The sequence below is a fragment of the Netta rufina genome (assembly GCF_964035555.1).
Source record: "Netta rufina genome assembly, chromosome: 6".
NCBI classification, from domain to species: domain Eukaryota; kingdom Metazoa; phylum Chordata; class Aves; order Anseriformes; family Anatidae; genus Netta; species Netta rufina.
Window position 1 is genome coordinate 26,058,128 of NC_140129.1, and position 23,719 is coordinate 26,081,846.

A 23,719-nucleotide genomic window follows, 5' to 3' on the forward strand; every position below is an offset into this window, starting at 1 on the left:
TGAGTTTGGCCCCCTGGAAGCTTCAGGAAGGGAATTATTTAACAATGATACAGGAGATAAGGTGAAGGACATGTTGATCAAATTCAAAAAGGACTGTTCATATCAGCTTGAGGGAAAATCTGTTGATAGAGCAAAATCTAACACCACTGAATTTTCCCCTCTGGAATTTCCAGGGCCTACAGAAGATGGTGACACTACCAGAGAGGCAGAAGCAGAAGTACTGGGAAGGGTGAATAGAAATTTGTGTTTCTTCTTAAAAGCTGTTCTTCTGCACACTTGCTGCAAAAGAGGAAGAACTGAGGTATCCGCATTGTCCCCAAGTACTTACGTGAAATTAAATTTGCACATGCTTATCAGAGGGTAGAGCCCAAGGTCAAAAATTGGGATGAAGACAAGAATAAGAAGTGGATTTAAGAACTGCAATACAAAAGAATGGGAGTTTAGTGACTAGAAAGCAACTTTCAGTAATTAAACTCATAAAGCACTGTCCTCCAGAAATAATTCCATTAAATAAAGGACATGAACAAACACTTTCAAACCTCCTTTAAAAATATAATCACAGTTTGCAGTTTGATGGCTTCTGCAATTTAGGTTTCACAGGCACGAATACATTTTGTACATATCCTCCTCTCCAAGAGGTAAGCAAGCATCACCAGCCCCATTTCCCTGAAGAGAGAACCGAAGCATTATGTTTTTAGAGAGTACAAAACCCACTGAAATGGAGGCAGGCAACCTTAGGGGCTGTGGTGGGACCTTACAACAGATCAGCAATAACGGAAACATCTTGGGACTTGAGCAAAATCCCAGAGGAACAGGCACTATTTTGTGAGATTGCCAATTTCTCATACTTGCACACAGCATGGGAACCCCCCAGGAACTGCATTTCCCCTGGGAGGGCAGAGCTTGTCTGCCAGCCTGCAGTGGCAGAGCAAGAAAACAGAGAGCGACGGGAGAACAAGCAGAGAGAGATGCTCAGTCTCAGCTCTGAAGGACGATTTTAGGGGAACAGAACAGCCTTGTATTTCTTCAGAGCTGTTCAGCGTAGGAACTGTAATCAACTGTGACAATATGGCACCGTGTTAGAGCCTCCACATTTTCATTTGCCCTGTAGGAAGGGAGGAAGAAAACATATTTCAGGTGTAACACTGATCCCAGTGCAGAGCCATGTTAAAAGGATACACAGTTTGTATCCTCCACATGCCAGCACTATTCAAGAGCTATTATAGTGGCATATCCCCCCACACCTCTGCATTATTCTGCAGGATTCAACCTCTGTGTTAGGACAACCTTGGGGTCTTCTGAACATCAAGTCAATAAGCTTGCTTAAGAGCTAGTGAGCAGCAAGCAAGAGTCCACAGCACACTAGTTACCAGGAACACTGCAGTTATCTTCAAAAGGAGCAGAAATGGGCCACTGGTCCCAGCAGAAAAGTAAGAATGAGAGAGAAAAAGAATTTCTAAAAGAATTTCCTACCCTAAAGTATTTTTACCTGCATTTGGTCAGGCTGAAGGACATATATTCCCTGAAACAAAAAGACATTCCAAGTGATTCATAAACACCATGATATGACAGCGTATGTGGTTGATGGCAAATAAGCAACCAGCCCACAGGATAGGCTTTAGCAGCAGAAGTGGCTTCCTCAAATGTTTTTCGTTGACATTTGACACTTGTCATCTAAAGACAAATAGTGGGATAAGAATCCTTTTGCAGAAGCAAGCTGCACTGAGGCCTTGATATATGGCAGCTGGGACACCGCCTGCCACAGGTACCGAAACCCATCTTTCAGACTGGCTGAGCCCTAGGTGAGTGGTGAGGAGCAGGCACGTTAGTGTCCAAGCTGGGACCTGAATCCAGAGCTTCCTTCCTCTGCTTCTCTAATGGAAAGCCCAAATCCTGCAAGTGAATGCCCTCAAGTTTCAAGACCTCTGAGCTCTGTTTGCATTTGTTCCCAGCACCCCAAAAGGACAACAGAAGAGCACCCCTGAGCCAGCAGGCTGTACAAAAACCCATTTCTTCCCTCCATTTGCCAAAGGCACCAAATGGGCTTTGGTCAGCTGTTCAACTCTGACTTCTTAGTTTGAGGCAAGAGTACTTAAGATTTTACAAGCTGCTTCACCCTTGCACCACCGTGCTTAGCCCCTGCAATTGTGTGAGGCCAATAGGGGTGGATGGAGGGACCGCAGTCCCCAAAATGGGCAGATGGGCTGTCTCCAGGCAGGGGCTGGCGTTTGGCTGAACTCCACACTATGCTTTTCTTTTGAAATTAAGATGAAAAGAAAAAGAGAAAAACATTAGGAAGGAAATGGTACCTTTCTGAGAAAGCACTGTGGTGATTTGTCTCCTGTCTGCCAGGCTTGCCCTGAGCTGAATGTGGAATGACTACCTGTCTCTGCTGGCAGCTGCCTCCTGGGAGAGTAAAAAGCACTGGGCACAGCCAAGAAGCCTTGCAATTAGAAGTATCAGGCAAATACCTTCTCCCCCTGCTACTTTGTGTACACTATACAAATGTGCCATTAGGAAACAAGCCTAAAACATTTCATCTTACACTAAATCACTCCCTGTTAACTCCAGCCTTCCTAGCTGAGCGCTTTGGCTGGAGAGGGCAAAAACATGGAATTTTGCAAACACAAACTCCAACAAGCCTAACAATGAAATTGCATAAATGCTGCAGTTAATTTTCACCTTCATGGGTTGGGGCAGCTCACCATGGATGTTGAGAAGGAATGAGACTGAAATAAGCCAAAAATTCATCCAAGCTGGTGCAACAAAAACAACCCCAACAGTTTTCTTCTCCACCAGGGAGAGTTTAATAAGTGACTCCTGGCGATTTTTAGATGTTCTGCTACAGATCACTAAGTGCATGCAAGCAAAACAGCAGAAAACAAAGTTTCTAGATGCACATCACAAAGACTTCAGGAACTTTCATTATTTTGCCTTTCTTGAGTGGGTAAAATATTACTCACTGTGTAGTCTTCTTCATGCCTCATTTGAATTAATTAAGCCTAATGAGTATCACATGCTGAGAGCCAAATTTTTAATGGGAGAGACATAGAAGGGCTCAAATTTGGGACCTTAAGTCAATTTTGAACTGTAAAATGGGTATTTATGATCTTAAATTCCGATGTGAACATCCACAGGCAGGATCTAGATGGTTTATTAAAATATACATCTGGAAACTGGCCCTTGGTGGTGACATCTTGAGCCATCCAGCTGATCCACATTTATCTGCCACTAAACCCTGCCATTCACATCCTTGAAGTGCTTTGTGGCTACTAATTAATCCTCACCACATCTCTACCCTATGCACAGGATTCCTGCTGATCTTTAGGGGCTTCATTAATGTATCACCAAGTCAGCCAGAGCAGAGGCACACAACTATAACAGCTCTTGTTATACCTTGCAAGGGCTGCGTGAACTTTCCCTGACTTCCCCCTTGCGTGGGGGTAGGAGGCTGGAAACCCTACCTGCTCAAGGTCACGGAGCAGCCAGCTGCCAGCATGTCAGCACTCCTGACTTCACAAGCTGCCGGTGGCTTCCCAGCCCTCGCTCCTTGCCATGCCAAGATGTGCTGTGATGAATTGCACATGGCCACACAGAGCCTCTTACTTCTGATCATTGGAAGTGCAACTCAACCAGACTTCACTAAGCGGAAGCTGTTAGTATTTTAAGACCCCAATTAAAAAGCAAGAGCAGTGATATTACTGCTGGTCTTATCCCTGGTGACAGTAAGTACTTACAAAATCAGCATTCATCTTTGTGGCTTGCAAAGTCCACCGGGATCCCTAAGAAGAAAACAGACAGCTGTGAAGCCTTTAAAGCTTTAAGACATCCTATAGAAGAGAAAACATGGAGACAATAGGGCTGGAGGTCTTATTTCCCCTGTCTATTCCTTCCCTTCCCTATATTGCCTGTCAGTAGGCATGGCACACTTGCTTCTCACCCTCCTGTGCAAACTGCAAAGGCACAACCAGCGTTGAGAATGGGTCAAGCCCCTAGACACCTAGGAGGGGTGTAGTGCCCTGTGTCCTCAGGGTGCTTTGGTACCATACCTGCTGATCAAACAGGGCCCAGAACATCGGCAGTGGTATGAAGAGGAAGAGGACACGTGTCACCATTTTAACCTCCCCAATCAGCTTTTTCTACAAAGGGAACAGGCAGAAAGATAAGACGACAAGACAACACGAGCTTCCAGCCACAAAGCAAGAGAGCTCCAACATCCCTCTACATGGCAGTTATTTATCACATTTACTCATGGGCATATTTGCACTTCTGCATTTCAGTGCAGCACCTAAACTGTCCATTAAGGGTCAGGAGAGTACAGACATGGGAAGGGACACAACAAGTGAAAGATTGGCGTATGTGAGGAGTGGTGTGGCCAGGCCAGTCTTAAGTCTGTCTGCCTCCCTGCCTTCCCCTTTCCCCCTCCAAATCTGCCAGGTAAAGCATCACTTACTGAGTACTTTTCTGATGCCCAGTCGAGCCAGTGATCTCTCTTTGGAATATGATGGGAGCGGTTTTTCAGCCTGTTTTTAATAGCAAACTAGGGGAAAAGAAGAAAAAAAAAAAAAAAAAAAAAGTGAATAGCTCCCTTATGCCTGCCATTTAAACTATTTCCTTTCTGTTTCAGAAGCTTTACTTATCAGCCCTTGCCACATTCCCAGCTCAGGGCTGCCCTCCCCATCCCCAAAGGTACACAGCACCAGATAATTCTGCTGGACACATCCAAAATCTGCATGTGCAGGACTGGACACTTTATGACCAATTCTCTGCAGTAAAGGTCCTGTGGGATTGGTTAATTAAAGGCATGATGTGGGAATGAACTACCTCCTGAGCCTGTCTTTCAGAGACAAATCTGGCATTAACCCCCATAGACTTTCTTGCTTGATTTAAAACCGGATAGGTTATAAAGTTTTGAACATAATTTCTTCTTCTGTTCTTTTCTGAAAGGCACCTGTTGGTTTGACCGCTGTGCTGGGAAGGGAACACCTCATTATCCACAGCAATGTCAAACCCAGAACTCTCCCTCCTTTCTTGTTCTGTAGGTCTGTCTTTGCATATTCCTGGTGCAGCCCATATCTCATTCAGTCCTAGAGAAGCTTTCAAGTTCATTTCTCACTGAAGGAGAAATCAGTGACACCAAATTTTTAACTTGTTTGTTTACAGTGCGTGCCCCAGCTGCTGAACAGACTCTGGCAAAAAGAGTGGCAGCCTCACTTAGAAACCCTATCCTTAAGATCTGGCTGCTTCCTCGAGGTAAATCTGTCACTAGCATTAACCTAAGCAAAAAGAAAACGTTTGCTGAATGTTTTCAGCTCCCTGAAAAAGAAACATCAATCTCCACCCAAAACCAAGGAAGTATTTTTGCACATACTATATTCAGCTTACACGTTATGAAAAATAATTGATAAGGCTATACTGCAACTTTAGCAAGCATCTCTTGCATTTACAAGAGCATGCTCAATGTGTGCAAGATGAACACATACTCTTACTGTCTGCTGAACTGATAAACTTCAGTAAAATTCTTCAGATGAAAAAAAAAAAGTCACATTTCTGATACTTTGTGAGTTTCTGAATTTTCCTTTCGGTCTCCTGCCTGTCTTTCAGCATCCCCCCCAGTGGTTCTACTTGGCATCAGATAAACAGTTCATGGAACTATGGAAAAACAATTGAAATGCTGAAAGAATAAACTGGGACCTAAATGTGTTCCTTATTCCTTCTAGCTCAGCAGCAATACATCCAGGAGCAGCATACAGAAGAACTCCAAATGCCCCCTCCCCATTCCCTTTGCACTTTTCTGATCTGCAGCCCCAGAGTCGTGCATGAAAGAGAAGGAATGGCACATACTTACTCCAATGCATTTGCACACTTCAAGTAAGACATTCCCTTGTGGGGGCATTTTTCTGTACAGCCCACTTCCAGCAATGAACACAACTGAAAAATATTATAATCCAAAAGGGAATTCACATGACTAAAGCTCAGCCCCAACCCCCATATTCAACAGAAATCCTCTTCCTTTGGGGCTTACAGGATTTTTGCATTTTTTTCAAAACAAAACAAACATACAGGACACCATTCATGCCTTCAGATGGAAGAAAATGCAACTTCCTACAAGAGGCAGTGTGATTCCTACAAAGTGACTGCCATCTTCTCATAATCTGCTCTGGCACAACAGGCACCTCCACACCCGATTCATGCAGGAAACCAGTGCTTTGAAAATTCTCCCATCTATGCTTTTTGTGGGTTAAACTTGAAATACAAGCCACATTTAATTCCTGCACCTGATGTTGATGATACCTGTGCTGGAAACCATCCCCAAGTCATTGCAACCATGTGAGGATGAGTGCAGATCCAACCCAGGCTCTGTGTATTGCATCTCACACACATTTCAATGGCAACTGCCAGCCCAGCTCGCAAAGGCCACTGCATCACACGCTGGTGCTAAGGGAAATTACCTCCACTCATGGTTTCCATGGAAGGATGTGCAATTTAAGATATTGTTTTGCCTTGTTTTTCTCCCTCAAAGCACAAAAACATATGAAGCAAGGCTTCAAAATGTTGTCTGAGATGGAGCTATCCAATTACAGATCATTTGTCCTGCTCTTTGAGAGCCTTTGACTGCACTGCAATTCCAAAGATGTTAGCAGGGAGAAGCACAATAAAAGCTGAGCACGAAATCCATATAACAAAGCATTTTAAGCTAACCCAGTCACTAGGGTCAGTCCACAGCCAGTGGAGAAAAGTAGGCATTTTAATCCTAACATAGGAACGCTGCAGGAGATTCACTATTTCTCTTTTCTCACTACGAAGACCCTTTATGTCCTGTTTTGACTTGCAGAACTGTCAGAGAGGCATCTGAAGTCAGTTTAGGTGAATCTCAATCAAAGTCACAGAGTGGGCAACTGCACTACCTCGTTTTTAGCATCTCCCTGTGGAGTCGGTGGTGCCTCCTAAGGGAGATTGATGAGGTTTGCTGAAATATCTCCTGGGGATGCCACTGACTCCATTGGGAACTGAGGTTCCTGCATTAAGTTTAGCATTTGAAATTAAATAATATCAGTCCTCTCTTATCTTTCAGAAACTGAAGCAGCTCAGAAAATCTTGCTGTATAAGATTTCCATTCTGCCTCTAAACCTATCCTTGTTTTCCAGCATCACAGGGAGGGGGCCAGTCAGGACTGGAAGGGTATTTTCTGCAGTCCTGCATGCTGCTCACATAGTCAAATATATCACATCCAAGAGCATTTTAGCATGTTACAAAAGAACAGAGCTGCTTTGCCAGGGCAGGCTGTGGAATCTGGCAGCAGGACACTAGCTAAAAACACATTTCGACTGATGGCCTCACTGAAACTGCAGTATTTACATGTCCATTTTCCCCTGGGCAACTGCTATCCTGCTGAAAACTTTCAGCACAGAGAAGCCTACGCTGCCTTAAACTGATAGGAGTAGGCCATGTGGGAAAAGAGAAGCTGCTAAGGCCCATGACCATGCACTTTTTGAAAATAATTGCTGTGACACTGGCTGTGGCCTGATGACATTTCTTCAGTGTGCTGGTCCTTCTGCCGGATGGAAGTTTGAGGGGGAAAAGCAGCACTCACATTCTCCAGGGGATGAACTTTTCAAATCACAGATGCTATGGTGAAATCAAACAATTGCTTGGTCTCTCAATTAAGCTAACAAGCTGAATGAGAAGTCACCCCATGCTGTCTCTAAACCTCTCAAATGCAGCATAATAAGGGGACTGCTCCCCTCAGTCGCTTGCAACTGTGAAACCAAAGCTAATGGGGTATCCTCTGTATTGGTTACTGAGGAGTAACTGTAGGAATGTAGAAATTACTGGGTATTTGACAGGGGTTGAAGAAGAAGTCTTGACAGTACATTAATGGGGCTAAGATGCAAGCTTTAGGGAGCAGGATGATTGTGGCTGCCTCCAGACTCTTGGGCAATGAGGGCTTATTATTGCAACATAATAATAGGCTGTCACTATAATTGTGGGAATTACTTCAGCCAAGCAAACTGAGACAGCTCAGAATAAAGTAGCATCTCATTCAGCTTCTTCTGGGATTTCTGGGTGGCAAACAGATTCTGAGGCAAAAGTCTGATCCATTAAAGATGTCCCCGAGCTACAAAAAGCTTGTGCAAAGGTTAGAAGTGTCATATTAAGCTTCTCTTCTGTGAGTTGGGGAACTGAGGACCGCTCAGATGGCAGCTCAAAGGCCTAACTTACTGACAGGTAAAGCTATAGTCCGTCAGGAGAATGATTTTGGTGCCTCCCTTTGTTATATTGAACAAGGTAACTGTATTGTGATGCACCCACTAGACCACTCAACAGTGTCACGCTATAGGATCGCAGGATGAGCACTGTCTGCCCACCACCAAAAACACCACGTGTTTTTTCTTACTGTTCTGAACTGTGGAATTGTTGGACGACCTTGTACCCTTGAGCTTCCCCTCACAGTATCCATCCAGAGCTGGTAAACTTGTGCATTTTCTCATCTATAAGTGGACTCACAAATGGTAACTACTACTAGAAGCATTAGAGTTTTCACTCACCAAGCGCCAACACCATCAGTGCTGCTGGGACACCAAAAGCCAGTGCATAACAATCCTCTCCAAAACATTTCACATCCCCTAAAAAGGAAGTCAGAAATAAAAGCATCTCATTACAGTCAGACTTATGTTACCTTGGTCTTTGATTTGCTTCCCTTAAATCAGTCACTTCTCTTAGCTTTAAATCTTCTTTGCTGGTGCTTGACACTGTGAATTGAATCTCCTTGAAACAGTTGTCCTCCCCTGACGAGGACAATTTGGAAGCAGGGTTAGTGTCTGCCAGCAGCAGCAGCTGATAATGGGATATTGATCAGAAGAGTGGAAGGGAAAGGGCAGACAAACAGGTAGAAAGAAGTGGTAGGAACCATAATTTGGAAAACAAAACAAAAAAAAACATTTTAAATAACCTCAAAACGCTATGTATTTGCATAGATCTAAACAATCAGTACCGTGTTTCCACATTATTTGTGCCAGCTTCATGAATTATTGAGCTAAAAACCCAAATCTGATTTTCTAGTAACCTACAGTGGACAAGGCAGAAGGAAAACCCCCTCCTCCTAAATAAGTGGGAGCCATTAGACCTAACGCTCTGGTTGCATCTCCAGTTCCCTTGCTCTCCTCCTTCCCAATCTCACCAGAGGCTGCCTGCTCCAGGTGTCAGGTCCTGCCCACCAGGAAGCCAGGTTTGTCAGAGCATGGCTTCGACTGATCTGAGGTATGGTTCCCTGAAACCCCGGGCCTCTAGACCTAGCTCAGTTCTCACCCCACACGAGTTTAGCAGACCGACTGCCAACAGCAGACCAGCCATGTGGTCTAGGTCTGTGTGCCAGAGGCTACAAATTACTGCCATCTTATGTGGAGCAAAACCAAATAAATATGATCAAAATAAACCAACACATTTAACTGGAAAACAACCCATGAAGCTTTCCGTTGTTCCTGTTTGCTGTCCCTGGGCAGTCATGGTCAGCTGCATAGCTGTGTGCAGTGCCTAACACTTATTTGCTTATTTTCAGTAAATTAGCTGAGATCCAACTGGCAGCAAGACCTTATGGACACGCTGAACTTTTGACATGCAAAATGAGTTGGACTTCTCCACCTAAAAATATCCTGCACTTCTGCCAAATGTCTAAGAACAGCATTTCTTGCTTTTCCAGGAAAAGCTTTCACGCTTAGCAGAAAACGTACTCTTTCCCTATTCTCTCTACCTTATTTCCATGTTGCGACTAGTTTATTGGTACACTGCGAGTTTGGATGTCCCAAAGGGACCAGATTTTCATCAACCCCCTGACTACACCAAACAAGAGTCCCTCCCTAGCATAATGCTGGCTGTGAAGAGGGAACATTTGCCTTGGCCTGAACATGGGACTGTAAACGTGAGACAAAGCACAACTGCCCACAGCCTTGTGAAATGAATGGTCTGATGAAATAGCCGCTCCAAACAAAGAAAGCTTCCTGGAGGCTACAGGATGGAAGGAAAAAAATGCTAGTGAGTGTGAAGGCTACTTTGTCCCCGTCCCCATCCCCTTTGCCTATGGCCTGCTACCCTCCTGCCCTCCCTCTGCCTCTGGGTTTGTATTTACAGCACGCCAATCCCTTGGTTTCTGGGCACTACAATACAATGAAGGAAACAGCAGCAAGGCTAGAATGTAAAGTAGGTCTTAAGTGGGGCAGAGGCCTGTGCTTTGTCCTCAGGGCTAATTGTTCAGGGCTGCAATCTTGCAGGCAGATCCCAGCAGACATGCCTGGGTGCCAGGACAGAGTCCTTCAGCAGTCAGCAGTGCCCTGTGGGGGGGAGAAGGTGAGGCTCCACAACCGGCCCCGATAACTCATTTGGTCCTGGTGCCTGCCCTCGATGCCAAAGATCAATTCCCATCCACAGGTTACCTACGGGCAAGACAGGGAACAATCCTTCACTGGCCAGAAGGAGGATTAGCTGACCATTTAGTTCTTTCCACCTCCCATATTTTAATTCTACACTTCAGGCTGGCTTTGAAATACAGCTGGGAACGTGGTTTTTGTGACTTGTCTGCTGCTAGTACCATAAATCTGTTACGCTGCTACGGCAGGATTAACAAGGCGTAAATGCAATACAGTGGCCAATCCAGAGATAATGTAATTTCTGCCATTCAGTTGTCATAAGAGCCTAACAATGCACAGCAGAGTAGTCAGAGGGCAGCTAATTTATTGTCTTATTCTAAATCAACACTGACCTCTTAATACAGGAGTTACAAACGTGGAGATCAAACTTCCAGCATTAATGGATAAATAGAAGACGGAAAAAAACTTGCTTCTCTCCGAGGTCTAAAACAAGAGAAGACAATATCAATGTCACGGCTAATGCACAGCATCGGGCTTGCAAATTGAACGCTATCAATTCTCTTGTTAGGAAGGCTGGGTAAATATTGACACGCAGTGCATAAAATGTTAAGTAAACAAGCTTGCCTTCAGGTGTTGGTAAAAGCTCACACAAATCAGCTCACGTTACTTAAGAGGCGCTTTGGGGCTTTTTGGCATTTCGGAAGAAAAGCCACTGCTTGGAGAGTGTTGTGGGATTGGAAGGGGAGAGCATTTACTTATTCAGAGCAAGTAGCATGATTCAGATCCTCTGGCACCTAATTCAATCCAATTTGGCGTGGCTTGACAAGCTCATCATTTGTTCCCATGTCTGAGCTCTTTTTTTCCCCTCCTCTCTTCCTATGTAATAACAGAAAAAGAAACCTGCATAGACTGAGGGGTTGTTAAAGACAGCATAGATGAGAGAGTGGCAGCAAATGAGAGGGAGCCAACAGGCAGGAGATTACCAACCTAAGGCCAGTCAACCTCAAACTAATAGGGTAAATTAAATCTACAGAAGCAAATTCAAGAGCCTGATGGAGGGTCGAACTCCAAGAGGAAGAGTTCAAAATTCAGCTGATGTTGTAACATGTTACAGTCTGTACAGCCAAAGGATTCCTGTTGATCTTCTTGCCTCCCACATAATTCCCAGTCTGGAGGCACTCAAAAACTTGATGCAGAGTTTGGTGCTTTCCACAGAAGTAATGTATGAAGGGATTCACTCCAAAGCAGTCTTTCCTTGCTTGCAGGAGAGACACACCTGCACAGATACATGCACCCACAGTGCTAAACCTCCTCCCCATTCCTGGGTGGGCCAGCAGAGTGGAGAAAGAAGAGAAGGCAACCTGGCCTACACCACGCTCCTCTGTATCACCAGCTATTGGACATCTGAGCTGGGGAAACCAGCATTTACGGACAGCCCACGCCCGGGCAGATGATATGTTTTACGTGTATTTAGGCTTCACTCCCAGCTGTCACCACGTCCTGTGATGGTAGTGGGCAAATTGCCTGGGACTTGGCTTGGTTCCTAGCAGAGAGCTCCTTGGGGCACCTGGAGCCACATCTCTCTGACCTGAGCATGTTTTTGACCAGGAAACATTAATTTATCTCAGTGTGAGGAAGATCCCCAGAGGTCTGGTTTTGCCTCCTCTCCTTCAAACACATCTTGCTCCCTTAGACAACAATCGTCACAAGGCTGGAAAACAGAAGAAAATGCAAAGAATTGCAGACACATAAAGAGGACATCTCATAAGGAATGAAGCCTGGGATCCCAAAATGACCATGGTGCAGCCAACAGGCACTTTGTTTGGCAAGAAGCTTCTTATTACAGCAGGTCGTTGCAGGGAAGGTGGGCAGACAGGAGAGCACAGGAGGACTTTCTTTATGTCACCTTGTGAAGTGGGTACCGGGAAGGTGACGCTGAGTCCCATCACCTCTCACCAGCACCCACCAGGGATGTTGGGTGTCCTCTGGCTTGGGTGAAGGGCTTTTTGTCTTGCCCCAGCACAGTTATGAAGATCCCATCAACTTGAGTTTTTGGCTCTTGCAGGATTTTATTTCCTAGCACATCTCAAAATCTAATCCATACGTCACTCAGAAGTGATTTATCCTGGATTAAGGAACTGGTAGGCCTTACAATCATTATCTCTTGTTTCTATGGTGAACAGCAAACAGCAATGAATCTTACTGCCTCCTAAATTCCATTTCTGTCCTCAACAAAATTTTTGGTTACCTGCTGTTTTCTACTGCTAAGCTAATAAAAGTAATTTTTCTTCTTCATTCTACCTCTGTGACTAGTTATTTGTCACCATAAAGAAATCCAGAAAAATCGGTAGCCTCAACAAACTCTCCCAGTCACAGAACAGCCCTGCTGTGGCTTGATATGGGTACTGCAGAAGGGTCCTCAGTCCTGACCTCTTCTATTCAAATTATTATGACATATCTATAACCCCTCATATCTGAACTCAGGATTTCTGAGAGCTAAGCAAGACTCAAGCACACGGCTCTCGATGTGATAAAGTCTAGAGCAACCATTACCAAAACCAGAGTGCTGATAAGAGGACAGTGACTTGGGGCATCTTATTTCACACATTTACAAATTCCAGAGATGGAAAAAATGGTCAGAGAAGCAGAAGTGAGTACAAAACTAACGACCTAGCAGCTTGTAAATTACACCCAAATTCCTTCCTTACTTTCTTAATCTTTGGAGCAGACATACATTAGTAACATGATTTGGATTAGCTAATTTGAGGAAAAGGTACCGTGTATGATAATCCTGATCTCCTTGGCAACAGGGAAGGAGAAAAAAAAAAAAAAAAAAAGAAAAGAAAGAAACAAAGAGAAAGCTATTTAGTACCTTAAAAACCATACCACACTGTTTGAAAGCAGCTTTGGCCTTTAATTAATAGACACAGCAGCCTGTGCATTTATATATCATATAATAAATACAATTTTGTTTAAGCATTCTTAGCCTGGACTGCTAATCCTATAGACAAAAATGCTTGGAAATCTCCTGCAGATAAATCTGCTTTCCCTATCTGATCTCCTGCTGTATCAGTCTCCATCACTGCTTGTAGTAGCATGGTTCTCAAACTGGCAGATCCAAGAATTTACAAAGTACTCTAAAGAAAACCAGACTAATGGTGCACATTTGCCTCAAAACCTAAATTTGTCTCTATGTGGGAACTGCAGGGGCAATTTATTTATTAATTTTATACACAGAACGACCACATCCCTACTTTCCAGATTGAGCAACTAAGCCTGTGCAGTTAAGGGTTCAGCTGAAGTTTATTGGTGTCCTGAAAACTGAGGGGGAATCAAATTCTTCATTTCATTATTTCACCCTACCTGGAGCAGAAGATGAAAGACATAGGAAGTGTTCCAGAACAACACTCTGGAGGGGAGAAAAGCATTCTGGTTGGCCCCAAACCTTCCATCCCTTACAAAATCAAAACTTCTCATTCCTATTTTAAAGACTTAAATTTCCTATTGCACAGCATAAAACCTTTTTTTCTTCTGAAAGGTAAAGTAATTTCAAAATGGTAAAATACAAACTTTCTTTTCTGCAAAGAATGAATAGAGCAGAACATATTGTCCTTATCAGAAGGTTTTTTACAGTTTTCTTTTTCTAAATTAGTTTCCCTTGAAGGCAACACACAGAGGAATGTCTGAGCCTCAGCGTTTGATAAATTTGTTGGAGAGGTGTAGTCTGACTGCTGGAGAATGGGCACAGTCCCACACAACCACAGGCAATTCAGGTTTTTCTCTGTAACTCAGTTGTGACTGTAAATTCGGGATAATAACATCCTGTGCCTGACTGAGGTGCTGAGATTCATTAGCTGAAGTCTATAAAACACTCTGAAGATAAGTGGTACATATTATCATACTGTAATTAGGTGGTAATTGAAAGATGCTGGATAAACATTATTAATCATTAATATTCATAGAAGTAGCACTTCTGAAGATGCTGCTGTAACACCTGTTACAATCCTTTTGGGACAGCTATTAGCGCTGCGAGCTGGGATGCCCACATGCTGGTATGCACGCAGCATTTTCCCAGAGCACATGTGCTGTACTGCCAGCCTGCTTCTGGAGACTGAGGAGGCTGGTGACCACCAGCTGATTGCTGCTCCCTCTTCCAAAGCATCCTTTAAAGCACCAGGGCTGATGGACAGCACAGGATGGGCCCTCCTGCAGAAGGATCTGCTTTGAAAAAGTGACCATGAAACATACTGGGTTTTGTTACCCCTTATTATTCAACCATAAGCTTCATCACTTTAGTATGACAGAGTTCATGTGCAGAAAGAACAAGGCTTCTCCACATTTTGAAACTGTCATTCTGGTCTGTTTTATTTATTCGTTAAATGCTGACTACATGCTGGGACATTGCAATAGACAAACAACAAACTGCCCTACAGAGCTCCCATCCCTTGTCCAAGGCCAAGGGGCCATCCCTTATCCAGCTCCACTAGTGCCTTTCCTGACAGACCATTATTCTAGTGTCCTTATTCAATGCCTCTGCTGACAGAGATTTCCATCTTCCAAAGGTCCCAGTCCTTCTCAGTACTTTTCTTGACCTATTTCTGGAATTCTTTTCCTATTGTCAATCCTAAATAATCCTTATTGATTTTAAAAGGCTGTTTGTCAGACTCAAACACTTATTTTCTTCCTTGTAGCAGAGACCTTCTGAGACTCATGCCATTCACAGAACACGTTGATCTGAATACTGTCTTTGAGAAAACTGAAATTTTTGTGTGTTAGATCAACATAAATCTAAGTGTTTAATTTCAGGTCAATCTGAAAATGATGCTTTTTGCCTTGCAGTAGTACTTTCTGACGCACTTCACTTCTTCAAGCTCAACATTCTTCCTGGTGGTTACAGGACGTGAGGGCCGGGGCTAAACACTCGTGATGGAGAATGAGGATATAAAGCAACTGGATTACCATTAACAGGATCCAGTACAGACAGTTTCCCAGCTCTTCAGAACTTTCCATTCTGGAACAACTAGAAAACATTCTGGCTACACTTGGTACTAAAACTCTTTGAAAGGCTACAATTTTCTGCAGTTCTTTCTGAAAAACATCTAAGACAGACTATGACTGGTGCCTGTTTTGAGGGAAAATTCCCAGGAAAGCACAGAGCCTGGTGATACAACTTTCTCTTTCATCTGACGTGTTGCACTGCAGTGTGTTATAATCACACCTGTTAAGCTGGTTCTGAAATAGCTACCTTTCCATGCTGTGCCATACAGGATCTTCCAAATACTCTGACATCCAATTAACATTTGGATTATTTGATGCAGTTATGACCTATTGTTCCTGATATCAATCCCATTCCATTATTGTTTTCCTTTTCTAAACCATCCCGATTTTTTCAAGTCTCACGCAAACCATCTTACTACATCTTTTCCTAGCAAATGGGACCTTATTCTAATACAAAAGAATCTGATCGCAAGAACATCCTCATGAAGTAACCAGACACTGCAGAGTTTAGGAAATAAATGAAGTCTTACATGTTCCTCTTCAAACTGGTCCCCACCAAATGCAGAGACACAGGGCTTGATACCTCCCGTTCCGAGGGCGATCAAAAACAGACCAACCATAGACAGGACCCTTCATGCAAGAACAAAAACAACACCATTGCAGAACCTTTCCAGTGCTTAGGAGAGCATGTTAGAGTCACCCAACCACAATTCCTCTGATATCACTGTCTTTTGCACATCAGCAGTGATGATAAGCAAGCTAAGTAGCAAAATAATAATAATAAAAAAATAGTTATTAGTTATCCTCATTTTTGTATTCAGTATCAGTCAATTAACCAAAACGTTTTTGTCAGTGTCGTACTGTTCCAAGGCCCAGTGGACGTAGCAGACATTGAAGAATCAAGGGATTATTTTTCACTCATCTGAGAACAAAAGATTACAGAGATCAATTGAGGAAAAGAAAAAAAAGGAAAAAAAAAAAAAAAGAAAAACAAAGCCTTTGCATATAGGACTTCCAGTTTGAATAACTGAAGCAAAACTGTTTGAATTAGACTGTTGGGTGCTTTCCACCTCCCAGTGCTCCTCAAAATCCCATTGTTGGCCCGACAGCAATGTCTGTATGGGACCAAGCGTCAGGTCTGGGACAAAAGAAAAAAGAAAAGCTGCTCTGTAAACCAGAAGCTCCTGCTTGCATGCGCGTATTTTTAGAGCCCCGAGTACCTAGGCAAAAACAGCACGGTGGTTTCAGAGACACCAGCTGGAGAACTACTCTGAAATTCCTATCGGTTTGGAATCTAGAGGGCAAGAAGGGCAGCACCCTGGAGGCGACAGACCTTTCCTCTGTCACACATCAGAAAATGTGTATTTAGGGCTTTGTGTTCCCATGCACACAAGGGGACCTTGCTGGGCTGAGCACCAGTACTGATGAGAAAATGAGGGAGGAAGGAGGCTGGTGTAGGAAGCTGGATGGAAGAAACCAAACTCCAGTAGCACGGTGTAGCAGACAGGCATGGTCAAAAGTCCCTGTGTCAAAGGGCTCGGTCTCAGCGGTGTTTTCCAACTCCTCCTGCTGCATTCTCACTCTGAACACCCTCTTCTGCTTATTCAGACATCCCAAACCCTTCCCTGATAAGAGCAACCCATGCATGGTCCCCAGACTGCTGTCCTCATGGAGGTGAAACAAATGACAGTCCTGGGTCAACCACCTACCACTGCAACCTCCTACAGCGTTATGGCTTTGACAGCTACTTACACATGAACAACCTGGGTGCCCAGGGATGGAATTGCACCCACGGACTTGATCAGATGGCCAACCACATACACAATGGAGAGGTAGATGATTGTCCTGTGAACAAAGCAAACAGCAGTGACTGAAGGTGCTGGGTGATGTATGATCTGAAAACAGAGTGTGCCTGTGCTTCCTGATATGGAAGGGCTACTTGGCAGATGCACAAGGAACTGCTTTGTCCATATCTCTGGTATCGCAGACACCTATAACTCTTCTGTGTCAGCACTGAGCACAATGGAAGAAAGAGATAGTCAAATGGGCTGAGATTAAGGAGGGAGAGACCCTATTTTCTTTGCAGAGGTTGCTGGGCATAATAAACTAAAAACATTCCAGTCTTATCACGCAAATAGATTGCAAGTAGGCAAGCACTGCTCAAGTCCAACTCATTTTCCAGACTACTACTAACAGGCAGTTTGTAGCATGCACTTAACTGAATCCCTACACTGGAAGGCATCTGTAGGGTCTGTTGCCCACACTCAACCCGCCTGACTGCCACATCCAAACTAGTGGCACAGATGTGATCCTTGACACATCCAGACCCTGGCTGCAACAGCTAACTTAGAGCCACAGCACATCATTCCTAAAAGCCCCTCTAATCTGTTATCCTGTCCTTGGCATTGGCCAGGCCCAGCTACTACAGTAAAAGCCAACACCCATTAAGACATAGGGAAGTCTCTTATCTAATGCACAAAAATCTGCATAATGATTTATCTTCTCACATCATCCTGCTGCAAGATAAATACCCTCAAAAAGCAACGAACATTGCTAGGTGAAACCTCAAACAATAAAGTTAATAAAATTCCCAATTGTTTTTGTTTGTTTTTTCATTCTAAAGGACAGGAGAATGACTAAAATTGAGCACAAAGAAAGAAGAATATTGATGTCCCTTTAAAAGCTCTCTGCTGAAAAGGCAGATTGCAGCTGTTTTTTTTTCCATGTTGAGGCTCTCCTGCCAGACGCACTTAGTCCTATAGAGAAAGGTTCAGCTGCACTTCATCACTCTGACAGCAAGACTCCTCAGGCAGCGAACAGACAGTGCCAAGGAAAGAATGTCCTGCAACCAGCTGCTCACCACCACTCTGGGCAGATGATGGTCCCACAACTTATCAGGCTAAGGGAGGACTCCTTGATTTTCTGAGGGAGAGTTTACCTGATTATGTGCTAAGGGAGATGGTTTGAATGAACCTGGGTTACTCTGGGACAAAAAATGTGTGCATTCATACATCCCCTGTGCTGAGAAAGCATAAGTAAGTGGGTACAATTAGTGCCATTGCATCTGAGACCACTAGATCCAGAAGATGACACTGCTTCCTCACCATCCTTGAGTCTGTCTCAGCAACAGATCTCATTAAGCTGAGGGTTAACCACTACACCTTAGCTTCCTTGAGGTGCGTGGGGAAGGAGGGTGGAGGAACCTGGGGTGATTTAATTTGTTTGAACTTTGTTGCCCGTTGGTCCTTGGGAAAAAGAGGAGCACAGAACAGTGTGAGCAAACAGCTCAGCTGTTCATCCTTTAACACAGAGGAGTTGACCTTTGTAAGCACGTCTTCGCCGCACCCTGGGCAAGCTCAAAACTAGGAGCACATGCAGCACTGAACCTTGTGCAGACTGCATGGTGTGGATGTATCCTGTATGAATTAGAGACATGACTTTACTTACTTGTATTTTCCCAGCCACGAGTCTGCCATGATGGCTCCAATGACAGGTGTGAAATAACAGAGAGCGGAAAAGGCATGGTACACAGCAGTGGAGAGATTCTCATCCCAGTGGAAGAAGCTTATGAAATACAGCGTCAGGACAGCTAAAAGGAAGCAAACAGACCACATCAGGTAATTAATGTGCATCTCTGCAGGTAAGCAGGAAACTACATCACAGTGACAAGAAAAACACTGATTTGTGTAGCAGCTACGAGCACTGTTGTGGAAAGATCTGTGCTTTCAGACCTGTTCCTCATAATCCCTGACACAGAAATGCTCAAATGAGATATGCCAGTACCAGGCTTTCTTTGCTCATAAACATTTATGTTTAGCTGGAAATTATATTTTCTATCTTATCCTACCCTAACCTGTAGTTCTGTTTATGCGTTTTTTCTATTTGCAAATTATGTGCCTGTATGATTCAGTCCTCCAACACTCTGCACACAACTGTAACACATCACACACTGGAAAACCACATTCAAGACAGAAAATCATATCAAAAATTAAATGGGAAGTGACACTGGAGGTCTGCAGTCACTACTGCTGCTTTGAGCAGGTTTAGCTTCCATGTTAGGGCACATTGTTCATGCCTGCATCCCAAAATACCAATTTACTTTGAAAGACAACCATGACCACATACAGCACAATCCCGGAACACCAGGCTGGTGTGTACAAAAGCCCAGCGACGCACAAGTCTCTTCCTAGACATGGCCACATACCTCTCATGCCATAGTAGGAGAAGCGCTCGCAGAACTCGTTCACCACAATGAAGGCAATGCTCAGGGGGTAGTTGGAACCACAGAGTTTCTGCAGGAAACAAACCAGAAAGCATCAGCCTTGTGAAAGCTTTTACCCACAGTGCCTGGGCAGCAGAGAGGAGGCCAGTCCCAAACCCAAGTGCTCACTGCTGTCTGTATGGCCCATGGGATGGGTCTCCTCAATCTTCACAGGTGTGAGGAGACCCCACAGCTGTCTTGCTTTGGTCAGGGCTCCCCAGTGAATCAGCCTGACTGGTGATGGCCTGGTAAGGAAGCCCATGGGGACTCACAGACCACCAGCTAGTGCCCCCATGCTTGCAGCTCCAGCGGAAGGGTCCTACCACCTCTCTGCTGCAATACAAAACCCCACTGAGATGCAACACCACCTTCAGATGTCTTTTCTTCCTACACTTCACACGGAGCTACTGTCCTCCCCCCAAAAGCTGCCCCTCCTCGCACCAGGCCTTGCTTCAGCAGCTGGCAGCGCCCAGGGAGCTGCTGCCTGCTCCCACCTGCAGCTGCTCCTTCCCCTGCGACCACTGCCCTCAGTGTCTGCACCCCGTCACATCAAACTGTGCCACCACGTTCCCTGAGGCAGAGCATCAGCTGCAGCCTCTATTGCATATTCTAAGAATGCCGGCATAGTTATGGATAATTCAATTTATTAATCAAAATTTAAACAAAGCAGCTACAGGCTTCTCAAACCTGTCTGAGCCTGGCCACTCTCCCACCGAATCCAACTTTTCTCCAGCTAAAATCAGAACTTTCCGAGTGAAATACTCAGCATTTGGACAGCAGAGTCTTAGCACGACCTTGTGCGGGCCCCCAGCCCTCTTGCTGCCCCCCGGCAGTCCCAGCTAAGCAGCTGGGAGCTGCTGGAAGCTGCTTAACTCTGCTGCCTCGCCGCAGGGAGAGCAGGATTTCACAGCACTGCCCAGCCCTGCCAGCCAGGGGAGGAGACAGGCTGGCCCTGCACAGGGTGCGGGATGAGGTGGGTGTGAGATTACCAGCTGCGTTTTTATCCATGTTTTTAAACAGCCATGGTGTGGGCCTGTGAAGTGAGATGAACCCTTCATATGCATTTCTGTGCCTCGTGTCAGAAATAATGAATTCCTGTAGCACTTCCCAGAGCCCCAAGTGCAAATAGAGATAAGAAAAGAGATATGTTTATTCAGGTTAATTCCACCACTAGATCTAAGTTTATTTGGATTTCCCAAGCAATGGCATCGAGGTTACAAGACTCTAGGTAATGATGCTGTCTTGCTCGAGACTACAGAAGAGCCACAGAAGAGAAGAGGCTGGCTGCCTGCAGAAAAACCAACACCCCTAACCAAAACCCACTTTCCATTACTTAACCCAGCATTTCTAAAGACAAATATTTTTGTCCTTTTCTGAGATATTTTTCTCTCACTATTTCTGGAATGCCTTTTTATAAAGAAATCCTTGGCTTCTTTGCTTTACTTGAATAAATATGTAATTATCCATTTCATTTATTATTTATGCTGAAACCATCGTGCTCAACATATGGCTTGTAAGACAGAGTGGGCTCCCTTGGAAACTGCACTGGGGCCTCCTGCTTTGAGACCAGCCTAAAAACGGTAGCGTATATAAGCTGCAAATGCACAAACACAGAAACAGACACACACAGAGTACCTTTCTCCAACAAGCTCTTCATAATAAAGAGGAAAAGCTGTAAGGGGCGAATATTTCCTGTGGGTGCTTGGAGGCATTTTTTGAACTTGGAAGTAAAATGATATACCGGGGATATTTTTTCTTCCTCTGTTTCACAGCCCTCTCTCTCAGTACTCATGAGATTTAATATCATTTGATGGAGATGCAGAGTGTGACTACAAACCCAAGGCAGCCAGATGTCGGGGTCGCTGCTGCCTGAGCTCACCGCTTGACACCCGAGGCACAAGCCCTGCTGGATTCAGCTCCAAGAGGAGAAGGCACCACGTGCCTCGCTGTGACCTGCAGCGACAGAAAACCACTCCAGCCACTCCTGCTCTGGGACAGGCACCTCGAAACGATGGATAGGGGCAAGCAGGGAAAGGAGAGCAGGAGGCAGTGACTTCCCAGCCAAACCTGCCCAAGTGCCTGAGCCAGCACCTTGAGTAATTGCTTACAAGCACAGAGCAAGGGGCTGACAAGCAGGGATACTTCCACCTGGCCTGTACGCCATGAGACAGCATCGGCACACGCAGAATCCCTGGGGTAATCACTTTGCTGTATCACTGACCTGCCTATGGCCTGCCTGGACATCCAAAAGTGGGCGGCCTTCATCCATGACGAGAGCCGGACGCGGTATGCTGGCTTTTGCAGAGAAGGACCTTGCTCAGCAGAAAGCCCCAGCAAAAGCAAAGAGGCTAAGCCTGGATTCGGGAGCACACAGGTACTGTGCTGTGCCTAGCTAACTGCGGTAAACCTGGGATCTGAGGGATTACGGAGCTCTTAAGGATACTGTGGAAGTTGATAGTCTGTGTCTTCGAGGGGAAAAAAAAAAAAAAAAAGGTCATTTAAAGTGCCAGCAGATATTTGTTTTCACCCCTCACTCCTGCTGGCTCGCTGCAAAAGGGAACTAAGGAGCTGTGGATAGCAGATAGTTACTGTCTGCACACTACTTCACGTTGTGAGCTCAAGATTTGGCTTGCTAATGACATGACTGACTGCAACAGCAAGTATTACCACATAGTTCTGCAAATCAAAGCAGGTGCAGAATGAGCCCTTTTCTTCCCCAGACCAATGCAGCGTACAGTATTTTAAGGCCAAGCACCCAACCAGAATTAGCCTGAGAGTCTAAACAAACATCAAAGCTACAAGATAAGAGAACAAGGAGCTGAATCTGGCTCTAGCTCACAGCCAAAGCTGCAAACCTGAAGATCTGGCACAGGCATCAGTGGCCTGTCCTCCGTCCCTGTCCTTCCTTCTGCTGGGCAGAAGCTGGGGACTCTTCCTTGTGTGTCTCATCAAACTAAGCAAACGCACAGCCCAGTTCCCTCCCTCCAACTCACAACACCCCCTTCACTTCACTGCAGGAAGTCTTTTCCCACAAGGAAAGGAGCATTTAGGAAAAAGGCAGCAGCGAAAACCCTTACCCTTTTTCCCAAAGACACAGACAGCTCATTTTTTCCCCTTTAAGCTGTCCTTTCTTAACTTAATCAGGTTAGTGGAGGGATTTTTGCCTTGAGTTGCTAATGCTTATTTCAACTCTCTGCAAGAAAGGGTGTTTGTCTCTAGCTAGAGCACAAAAGAGGAAAGAACAGAGAGATCTTGCAATGTTTAGAGCAAGCTGAGCAGAAAGCAAAGAAAAGGAGACCAGCTGTAACACTCACCGGGGATTTTTTCTGAACAGGGAAATCTCCTTTGGGGGGATCATCTCCTGCAGAAATAAAAGTGAACAAAGTTTCCTTGGATTCGTTTCTCTGAAAAGCGTTCATCTCCCCTCTCGCCTTGTCTCCCACCATGCTATGTGGCTGTGGTGAGTTGACTGGGAAGATTTCCAACCTCAGGCATGAAGTTTGATTCAGTTTGAGTTAACCCTAATTGAGCACATTTCTGCAGCCAGGGCCGAAAGGGGAGGGAGATGCCGCTAGGAAAGACAACTGCAGAGTTCAGGAAGAGTCAGGGAGCGCAGCCGAAATCGTTCACAGGTTGGGGCTGTCAGCACTTTGTGGCACAGACCTCCTGTGTGCTTGGCATGCCACCAGCTATCCTACGTGCATCAGCCTGGCACAGCACTGTATGCTGAACAGATGTGAGCTGCATAAAAATCCCGAGTCCCAGCCACCTCTGGAGCCTGCAGCTTGGGGGGCGAGGCGTGCATCTCCCTCCCAGCGTGGTAATGACAGGTTTGTTCTGCGGGGGTCTCGTTCCACTGAAAAGCCACACACCCGTCCTGAGTCATGGCCACTGAAACGCTCATCACACCAAACCCTCGGATGCTGGATGTCACGGATGCCTGCACCACGTTAAATCATTTCTTTGCTGACCCGGGGTACCTTTCCACACCAGCTCCCCGGAATGACTTTGCCTTTCCCTGTGGACAGTTTAATCTGAGGGCACGGCCAGCACCCAGGAGCAGCCCCAAACCTCATCTCTGCTTCCTATGGGCTCC

The 23,719-nt window shown here is 45.1% G+C and overlaps 1 protein-coding gene across 1 annotated transcript in view; it reads right to left on the reverse strand.

The window, feature by feature from the left end:
- SLC15A2 (solute carrier family 15 member 2) overlaps positions 1–23,069 on the reverse strand; it is a gene marked incomplete at both ends in the record, with an annotated part of 36,857 nt that extends 13,788 nt beyond the window's left edge. Inside the window, 13 exons of the mRNA XM_084288636.1 lie at positions 329–417; positions 1,490–1,522; positions 3,738–3,782; positions 4,050–4,139; positions 4,454–4,540; positions 5,849–5,931; positions 8,550–8,627; positions 10,757–10,847; positions 15,893–15,992; positions 17,115–17,207; positions 18,810–18,951; positions 19,567–19,654; positions 22,938–23,069. Coding sequence (XP_084144762.1) covers positions 329–417; positions 1,490–1,522; positions 3,738–3,782; positions 4,050–4,139; positions 4,454–4,540; positions 5,849–5,931; positions 8,550–8,627; positions 10,757–10,847; positions 15,893–15,992; positions 17,115–17,207; positions 18,810–18,951; positions 19,567–19,654; positions 22,938–23,069 — 1,151 coding nt within the window. The remainder of the gene's footprint in view (positions 1–328; positions 418–1,489; positions 1,523–3,737; positions 3,783–4,049; positions 4,140–4,453; positions 4,541–5,848; positions 5,932–8,549; positions 8,628–10,756; positions 10,848–15,892; positions 15,993–17,114; positions 17,208–18,809; positions 18,952–19,566; positions 19,655–22,937) is intronic.
- Positions 23,070–23,719: the final 650 nt, after the last annotated feature.